General features: G+C 32.6%; 1 protein-coding gene across 1 annotated transcript; it reads left to right on the top strand.

The window, feature by feature from the left end:
• The first annotated feature begins 251 nt into the window (after positions 1 to 251).
• On the top strand, positions 252 to 10,436 carry LOC132759437 (asialoglycoprotein receptor 2-like). Its single transcript, XM_060751201.1, has 5 exons — positions 252 to 403; positions 8,824 to 8,909; positions 9,329 to 9,419; positions 9,822 to 10,041; positions 10,354 to 10,436. The coding sequence occupies exons 1-5, from the start codon at positions 352 to 354 to the stop codon at positions 10,376 to 10,378; spliced, it is 474 nt and encodes a 157-aa protein (XP_060607184.1). The 5' UTR covers positions 252 to 351; the 3' UTR covers positions 10,379 to 10,436.
• The last annotated feature ends 257 nt before the right edge of the window (positions 10,437 to 10,693 follow it).

The following is a 10,693-nucleotide window of genomic DNA, read 5'->3' as shown; positions in this document are numbered from 1 at the left end:
TTAGCAACTTTCCCTTTTATTTGATACATGACATTGCTGACTCCTCCAAGGCTCCTTGATATCGGTCACAATCGAGACCATATTCAAAGTAAACAGTTGTTTTGTTTAAGAAAGACTGATTGACATGCCGTTGCGACAATGACGTAAATACTTATTAATTCATTACAGACTTAATCTTACTTAAACATGATGTAGTGGCAATGTTAGATTAGGAAGAAAGTGAAAACAAATGTGGAACTGAAACCAAACAGTTAACTTCTCTCTTTACTCATACTTATTTATCTATTTCACTAACGTCAGCTCCCCTAATAAAAGGAAACGTTGATAATTTTGACACATCCTACGTGTAAGATGGCTATTCAACGGCTGTGTGCCAGTTTAGTTCTCCTTTTTGTGCTTGTTGGTAAGTTTCCTTTTATATTGTTATCTATTTTGTTTATATTGTTAAAAAACTGATAACATGTTAATTCCAAACTTTAAACATCTTATTTATACAATATTTTCTAAAAAAGAGAGCAAAAGTTATATAACCGGAGTGATGACAATATGTTTAGGGTAAAGCAGAAGTATTTTAAGAAACTCGGGGGTATCATTTTGAATTGGAAATTCGGCACCGGTATCGACAAAAACAATTAGTATAAAATTTGCCTTTACAAACAGTTTTTTCAAACTTATTCATTAATATTCAACACAAGTCATCTGATTGTTACTGTAGCCTTCTGCACTATTTTTGCTCTGTTTTGCTAAATGAAATTGAAGTCAGCACAAATATTTGTGTTTTATTGAATGACGAGATTACATTGAAAGTTCCTGGTTTAATATTTAGCACATTATAAAGTGCTCTATAACAAATAACGAGTCTGACATTGCAAGCTTGTGCAATATTGAGCAAAGCATGCGCATTGACTAGTCTGTATCGCATGCCGTACGGTGATCAACACATTATTTCGTGCTCTATATCGAACGACAAAATGACATAAAAAGTTGGCACAATATCAAGAAAAGCATTTACTTTATATCAAATTACAAGATGAGATCAGAAGTTGGCACGATGTTAAGCACAGCATTGACTGATTTGTATCGAATGGCGAAATGGCAATAGAAGATTGAAAGATATTTGAGCCGCGCCATGATAAAACCAACATAATCCGCACATCCGCGCAGTCTGATCAGGATCCATGCTGTTCGCTATCAGTTTTTCTACTTGTAATAGGGTTGGTAAGCGAACAGCATGGACCCTGATCAGACTGCGCGGATGTGCAGGCTGGTCTGGATTCATGCTGGTCGCAAACCCATTATGTTGGTTTTGTCGTGACGCGGCTCATTTAGATATTAGCAATATTGTACTTTAGCCATTCTAGATCCTTAACATTAGATTGGATGAGTGTCGTTTTCATTTCTTCATTTCTTGTAACTGTAACTAGCGTCGTGCATATTTCGGAGCGCAGTAAATAACAACAACATATGTGTGAATGCCGCATACTATATACGGACGCATGTAATAAATGGTAGATTAAAAATGTGAGCGTGCTTAAAGTTGCATATTGCTTTTACAAAAATGCTTAAAATATGAAAAACAAGATCAACAAGGAAGGGCGGCATTCAATGAACGCAACCCCCACACGGTCCAGCAACACAGGACTAGCGGAAAGGAGACCAGCAGGACACCAAGCAAAAACAGTAAAAGGCACATGGCAAAGTACGAACGGGATACTAGTAATAACTGTAATGATACATAATAGGAAATAACACCTTGGCTTATCCTAAAAATGAGCGCTGAATCACTCGTCGTGCTGAATGCCTTTTCAACATATACTAGTATATTACATATTTACATTTAAGGCAGAAAGAATGCCATGCTGAGTTAGCATCTCATTTAAACTCATTATTTAATGTAAGGCAATGTGATTGTAGTGCTACTACGACAATCATGTCAAAGCTTAAATGTACATACTATTCAACTTCCGGTGATCAATTAAGGGCGGTCATAACAAACATCGCTCTCAAAAAACTTTAAAGAATGTGACTTTCTAAGTTAAAGTTCGACTGTGTGATGTAGCCAGAATGTTTGAAAGGCATTACAGGTGGCACAAATGAATTTTTGAAAAAGTTGGTTATCTACAAAGTTGTTATTATTTACGATGTTGAATCGTGATATTCGCTGAATATTTGCTGTATAACCGCTGATTTAAAATCGATCTATACTACACAACCAAAAAAAAAAAGCGTGAACCACCAAAAACGCGGACTATGTTACAATGTACTTATAATGTCAGAAGATAAAACCATTGAGCTTACACCTTTAACATCATCAAGTAAAAAAACGTCCAGTTTCTTCTCCAATTGATCTCTTAGAGTTCAAAAAAGCATAAACAAATTGACAATTTAGAAACAGTTGACGAAAGCTTATCCATAATGGGCAAATCCATCAGAAAAATCAAAATCGATTTTGGCAAAAGAGGACCTCTTATATATAGCTGAAACAGTTAAAAAAACTCATTGAAAATATGAAATAAGAGACATCACCCATAGAAATTTTAGATAAAAGTTTCGATGAATTCACCAAATCGTGTCATTGATGGTATTGTATCCCCAGCTTTAACAAGCAAATAGAAAGATCTTGAAACTAATAATAGAAAAAATTAAATGAAAAGTTGGGGTCCTAGAGGCTAAATTAGATCAGCCGAACAATATAGGGCAGAAAGGAATAACCTACGCATTTCCGGGATAGTGGAATCTGATGATGAAGACACCGATTCGAAAGTCCTAAACATTGCCAGCAAATTAGGTCTGAAATTATCAATCAACGAGATAGACCGATCACAAAGCACCGTGTTGGTCCTAAAACAGACCAAGAACAAACGCGATATATTTGTGAAATTTACCAATATCATGCCAGAAATAACTTATTCAAATCTCGCGTGAAATGTAAGGATAATGATATGAAAGGGAATCTTTATAAATGAAGATCTAACCAGGGCAAGATCAAAACTTACTTTACCAGGCTAGACAAATAATTAAAAGGGGCTCAGCAGAAAGTGCATGGTCTCACGATGGCACAATATTGATTAGAGATAAAGCTAAAAATTTGCGTCGTATCAACAAGGAAGATTATCTGAAGATTTTTTGAAAAATACTAGTGGTGGGTTGTGGCGTCCTATTGACAAGTGATTTGAATAAGAGTTGACCTGTTTCGTTGGTCACACGTTACTTTCTGCGCGCAGTGTAATTTTCATATATTACCTCTTAGTATATGGTGAACGGTTTTTCTTGACGATTTGTATACAAGATAACATTCCACTTAGTCTCGACTAAGTAACGGTATAAAATAAAACCTATATAGTGACCTGTGACTTGTACGGCTTATACTGGTTTGATAATCAATTCCTGTTTTGATTTTCTTATGCTATGCACAATAACACGTGAAACTTATTTTTTTATTTATTGAACTAAAATAAGTTTTCTACAAATGACGTTTGATAAAATTGTAAATGAATTACATTATAAAAACTCCGGTATATACATGTATCAATTGTTTTTTATATATATAAATATAAATAGTACTATCAAAGAGAAATTATACATGATTTCTTTTCTTATAATAAGTTACTGAATATTGAATTGTATCAAGATGTGTTTTCTTTCTTACATTGTGGGGTATATTAAGCAAATATTTAAATGATAAATATGATGAATTAACGTAAATTGTCATATATAGTACCTGTATGAATTGAATGCTGATTTTTGTAAAATTTAATGTAGTACATATGCACGCTGTTTAACTAACTGATATGTATGATACTGACTAATTTATACAGTCTATTCTTTTCAAGCATTTGCAAAATTGATTAAATTGATTTTTGATTAATCTATACTATTATTAATAAGACAAACTAGAGTAAAGAACGCGAAAATTAAGGATGATAATTTTGTTTTTGGTTTAGTCTGCAGAAAGAGAAATTAAATAATTTTAAGAATTATACCATACAGATATAGTTGCACATGCATATTTGATGCGGTATTTGATGCGGGCTCTGTGATTATTTAGATTTAATTACACACTGTAAGTTATTTAATATACGCTTGAATGTTTACTTCATGTAAATATTTTCTCCGACTAGTTGTATATAAACTTATTTAACACATGTATAGATTAGATTTGTAAATATGGGTACAAATGTGTAGGTATGCTGTATACCATGTGGCAAGTAGAACATGCATTACTCTATACTGAATCCTTGCGTGTTATTACATTCATTTATATAATCTCTATGGTATTTTCTGATCTTTGCAATCTAAATCATACTGACTATCTGTATGTACTTTCCTGTATAAGTTTATTTTTATATACTATTATTCATCTTACGCAGCGACAGCGTTTTGATTTTCTTCTATAACAGTTTGAGATTTACATATGGAATTTTGCATGAAAAAAAATAGAATTGCCTCGACTAGAATTTGAACCATAGGCCTCTCACACCCTCAACGAGACCGCTTACCTCTGCACCACGGCGAAGTTATAATATGAACCTTGAATAAAAAACGAATACATTATGTAATTCTAAATTGAGAATTTCCATTTCGTGTTTTGTAATCCTTTATTAATTTCGAGGTATTTTGTTCACGATAAACGTGTTGTTTAACACAGAATGAAAATTAATTTATCGAAAAATCTTTCTCGCCAAAACAGTCCGACATGTATATATTCCACTACTTCGACAGTCGATTTATTTGTGTACTACGCTCTGGAGGTATTCGGTAATCGGCATAGCTAAAATAGCATTTTCATTGATTAAATGATATTTCATGATAATCCGAAGCTTTACGGAAATAGCCGAACATTTTTCATTGGGTAAAAAAGATATTCATCCGCGAAATTTTGTGATTGTAACCTCATATTTCTATTGACTAATCTAAACTTTTAATGCAACTGTAATTCGTTAAATGCCTACATTAAAAATTATTCTTTCTTTTAAATTGCTGGTTTTTAAGCAGTTTTGAGTGAGAACTACTTTACGTTGTTAGGACTGTTAGGAAATTTTGTGTCAGACCGTGGATGTTAGCTATCTATCTCTAATCAATTTTAACATCATTGGTTAAAATTTCGGAAACTCAGAAATGAAGCAGTTCAGCTAGTCAAAGACAGCAAATCTCGTTACTTTCTTTCATTGTCTGACAATCTTAAATCAACTTCCATATCATCAAAAGATTGGTGGAAAATCCTCAAATCCTTTATATCATATTCAACAAAAAAAGGCTATTCCTTCTCTTATTTGATCCAATTACTAATTCCATTGTATCTGAAGAACGTGAAAAGGGCCTAATTACTAAACACTTTTTTTCAAGAACCAGACAATGGTTGACGCACTCTAACAGGATCCCGCCAGACCCTCAGACATAGACAATCAACAGACCTTGGAAACGCATTTATATATCTCCTTCTGAAATGGAGGATTACTGAAATCTTTAAAAAACCGATTAAAGCATCTGACCTGACACTATCAGTTATCGAGTTTTACATGAGGCCTTTCCAACAACTTCTCATCCCTTTCACCAGCTCTTTAACTTCCACTAAGGATCCAAGAAAATGCCTACATTCCTGGAAGGTTGTCAAATGTCTGTGCTGTAATATAAGAAAGGCGGATTCCTGCTGTTGTAAACAATTTATAACCTATATCTTTACTCAACACTTATTGAAAAAGTATTTGAACGAGTAAGTCTTTAAACATATGTTTCTTTAACTTTTTACAGAGACATTTCATTTTTCACTCCATTCAGTCGGGTTCTTGCCAGGGGACTCAACTGAAACCAACTTGCGTATCTTTACAAATAATTTTTGCAAGGCTTTTAAAGATGATGGCCTTGGGAGGTGAGGCGTCGTATTTTTTTATATTAGTAAAGGCATTTGATAAAGTTTGGCACCAAGGTTTGTTAGTGAAACTTCATGAATCTGAATTCGTGGAAATGTACACCAATGGCTTTCTGATTACTTAACAAATCGTAGACAACAAGTTGTTCTTCCTGGTACCATGTCGGACTGTGTTACAATTGCATCTGGAGTCCCCCAAGGATCAATACTTGGGGCCTCTTCTATTTTCTTTTATATATCAACGATATTGTTCAAGATATTGGGTCCAACATCAATCTTTTTGCAGATGACACTAGTCTCCATCTGATAGTTGAAAACACCTTCTGAAACACATGATACAATGCAGAAAGACATACAAAAGATTTGTCTTTGGGCTGATAAATGGCTAGTTAATTTTAATCCATCTAAATCCGAGTCAATGATTATATCAAGAAGAACTAATAAACCCACATCACACACCTTTCTCCAAATGTATGGCCAACAAATCCCTCAAAAAACTCCCTCAAGTTTCTGATCACAAACATCTAGGAGTGTTTTTTTCTGATGATTGCTCTTGGCATTCCCATATCAATTATATAAAAGAAAAGGCATAGAATAGAATAAACATAATGCGTAAACTTTAAATTCAAACTAGACCGAAGGTCTCTAGAAATCATATATACATCCTTCATTTCGTCCTATTTATTGAATATGCTGATATAATATGGGACAATTGTACATCATACGAAAAACAAGAATTAGACAAAATTCAAAATGAAGCAGCACGTATTGTGACGGGTGCAAAAAAACAAAGCTGATTATCGTTAGCTGATTTATACAATGATGTAAATTGGAATCACTTTCTGACAGAAGAAGGAAGCATAAGCTTGATTCAACTTTACAAAATGAAAAAAATTTGTCTCACTCCATCCTATCTATCGTCTATTGTACCAGATCTTGTTGGCCCGAATACTACATTTAACTTACGTAATTCTCAAAATATCGATACAATTCGTACAAGAACAACTCTATACTATAACTCCTTTCTACCAACCGCACTTCGTGAATGGAATTCCTTACCGATTGAAACCCGTTCAGCTACAGTCATTGAATTCTTTTCCCAAAACTCTTTGAACGAAGACAAAATTAAAAAACTCCCCGACACTTCTATTATGGAGATAGACGGTCACAAAATTCTTCATACAAGACTTAGAACGAAATGCAGCTTCTCTTAATCACCACTTGTTCTTAAAAAATATAGTATCATCTCCGATTATGTAGTTGTGGACCTAATTGAAGACAACCACCACTTCTTCTTTACTTGCAAGAATTACACACAAATAAAGAAATGCACTTTTTCAAACTTTGACTCCAATATGTTCCATTGATCTTCGAACCCTTCTATATGGAGATCCGTCAAATGATTATCAAACAAACACACATGGATATTAGATGCAGTATTTGAATTTATAAATAGCAGCGGACGTTTCCACTTGATGTATTTTATACTTACCAACATTTAATATACTGCAATATCTCCAAATTTGACCTCTGTTCGTTAGTCTGTTTTTCCAATATTTTGTCTTCTTTTGATATATATATTTAATATACACATAATATTTGTCTGGTTAGCTTAAAAAAGTTAATTTCTAGACATTTGCTAAATTTGCTTTAAGCGCCAGTCTAAATAAAAAAAAATACTTATTTTTGTCTGTTTTCTTTTGCTTAGTACTCATCTGAAAATTGTCTTATTAAGTTGCATTCCTAATTTCTTTTTCATTTTTTTTTCATTGTTTATGTTTAAACTAAATCTTGCAATATTCTTACTTAATAATTTAAATGAAATAGCTATCCTGCCATATATGTTTGTGTAAATAGCATTTGTTATCTAGGGAGAGGAACTATATAAGTTTTCTTTCGTTCTAATCCCTTTCAATTTATGTAACAATTATTCACATATAAAATGTAATATATGTAAAATATTGAAATAAATATGTTTAAACTAAGTGTCTTTTAGTATACAGTGTAACTTCTGAAAACCGAACACCCATGGGACTTGTCAAAAAGTTCGGATTTCAGAGGTTTCCGGAATTCAGAGGTTTAGGATAATGTGGACAAGACTAAGCCACTAGATGTCACTGAATGTCAAGAAAAATGTAGCCATTACTGTAATATCATATATAATACTCTTTTAATCAAGATAAAGATGTGAAGGAAAAGAAAACATTTATATTTGACACTTTATTTAATACTTAATAATAATGCAAATTTCTAAAAAGACCATTATTTAAAGATTGTTCTGTCTTCATTTTAATCAATTAAAGTTTGCTCATTTTTATCTTACTTCCAAATGCCTTTGAATTTCTATCAGTTTGTAGAAATGTTGTTAATTGCATAAACTTACATATTGTCCGATGCTAGTTAATTCATTAGTACAACAAATGCAATAAAATCCCTAAAGACGTTCGATGCATACATTGTCCCAATTAATTGTCATTTAATCCGCTAATAAACACTTCAAATTAACTATCCCCCATAAATTACTTTAATTAATCGCATCACTTCAAACATACCATTTCACAGTTTGTGATTTTAACGCGTGTCAAATTACACGATCACCGCTAAAAAGTAAACAATCGATAGGGAGATTAAATCTTCCTGCAGGGTAAACATTCTCGATTTACAATGTATTTCACACCTTTGGATATTTCCGGATTTTGGAGGTAAAATTGCATTGATTTGACTCTAATTTTACGAAAATATCGTCCGGAATTCAGAATTTAGAAGTTCCGGAATTCAGAAGTATTATATTAATAGAAATTAGAAGGGAAAAAATCGGGACCGAAAAAATTGTTCGGTTTTTAGAAGTTTCCGGATTTCAGAAGTTCCGGAATTCGGAAGTTACACTAAAAGAATAAGATTTTTTTGTAGCTTTTATTTCTACACTGTTCATTTTATTATTACTTTAATTTCAGATTCAGATTGCCCTTCTAACTGGAAACACATTGGGAATTATTGCTTCTTTTTCAGTAAAGATACAGAAACATGGATAAATGCAAGGGTATTTACATTATGACTTTTTTGTTTATTGTAGACTTGGTGGAACAAAGTATCAGAGTATGCTACGATAATATTTAGAAACATATCCGTCAACGAGAATCTTTTTTTGTATAACACTGACTAACATGTATAATAAAATTAACTGTTTGGAATAAATAACATTCTTTTAGTACAGTTGTCCAAAATTCCTTTCATTATGTTCCTTTTAATGCAAAGATTTTACTAAAAAGTGGCAGAGAAACTCTCATTTATGTTTTCAAGATGATTCTTCTAATGCAACAAAACTAATTTGATGATATATGAGGTTAAGTTGGCACGTTTAAACAGCTATGTGACCTTTTCATAAGATTTTGTTTAACCAGCTAAATCTCTTTAAATTCAGTGTATTTGTTGTATTCATTTGGGACTGTATGTTTGCAGCTAATGTGCAATAATTATCAGTCTCATCTGGGTGAAATTACAAGTGAAGATCAGAACAAATTTGTCACAAAGTTTGTTGCCGACCTTAATCGTATGTATATTTAATATAACTCTTCTAATGAATGTAATTATATTTAATTGGTTTAACTGTTTAAAAACACTGAAAAAATATATTGATATGATATATAAAACATATTATGAATATCTGGAAAAAGTGAGTCATCGAAGCATTAAAATCAGCAAAATTATATAAAAATAACATACTCCTTATGATTGAGTCTGTACATGAGGGATTATGAAATAAGCAATATCACTCACGCCCCCTAGCACCGGCTTAAGTGGTACACAATTTTCAACACTTAAAAGTGCTAGAATCAATGATCCTGAAGAACCAGAAAAATATAACAACACTGAAAGCCGTATTTACATGTATGTTAAAAAAAGATATAGCGAGTTACACATTATCATTATTTGCTTTATGTGCCTCTAACAGATGACTTTTGGATCGGAGCCGCTGATGTTCTAAAGGAGGGAGAATGGGTGTGGTATAACAGTCACCAAATAATCGATAACTCCACCTACTCAAATTGGGCTGCAAATGGATTGGACGATGCAAATGGCAACGAAAACTGTGCACAGATAGGACCAACTGGAGAATGGCATGACGCTCAGTGTGACCAGTCACATTACTATATTTGTCGACGCAGTACCGAGTAAATATAAATTATTTTAAAATTAAATATCACATTTTTACTTAAGCAGACTCTTTGGTGATTTCAGCAGTATTTTTTATTTTGATTTATTTTGTCATCACACCCCAAGTGAGCTCTACAATAGTGACGAACACATACGATAAGCATAAGTATATATATCCACGCTATCATAATAATAGTGTGATAGAACATCGACATTAACACATTCATTCGATTAAAAAATGTGAAAAAAAAAACATATTGTGTGTTGCTTTTATATAAAGATGCACATTAAAACATTATCTGACAATTTTTTTTCTTTTTTATTTGTAGTCACAATGGCGAAGTATTTGGATAAGCTGGCAACCTCCGATGATATTTTATAATACATTCAATGAAATAAATGGTCAATCAGTGCTGTCATTGTCATAATTTCAACCCTAGCAATTTACACAAGTAAACATGGTCTTCTAAAGCTGTGATATTAAATTATTTTTAATACAATTCAATTTCATTGAAAGTATCACATTATTAAGCTTTAAATAGGTACCAGAAATGAAAAAAATTCAATTTTTGAAACAACATGAAATGTTAAAGAGAGAGATAAAGGGGTCGATTTGTTAGTTCTGAGTTCATTGCCATAATAATTGAACGTTTCGAAATGGTCGAACCC

This window comes from Ruditapes philippinarum, unplaced genomic scaffold, assembly GCF_026571515.1.
Source record: "Ruditapes philippinarum isolate M1 unplaced genomic scaffold, ASM2657151v2 ctg2897_1_1_1_1, whole genome shotgun sequence".
Lineage (NCBI taxonomy): Eukaryota > Metazoa > Mollusca > Bivalvia > Venerida > Veneridae > Ruditapes > Ruditapes philippinarum.
Note: the sequence above shows the minus strand (reverse complement) of the source record. Positions and strands in the feature narration are given on the sequence as shown.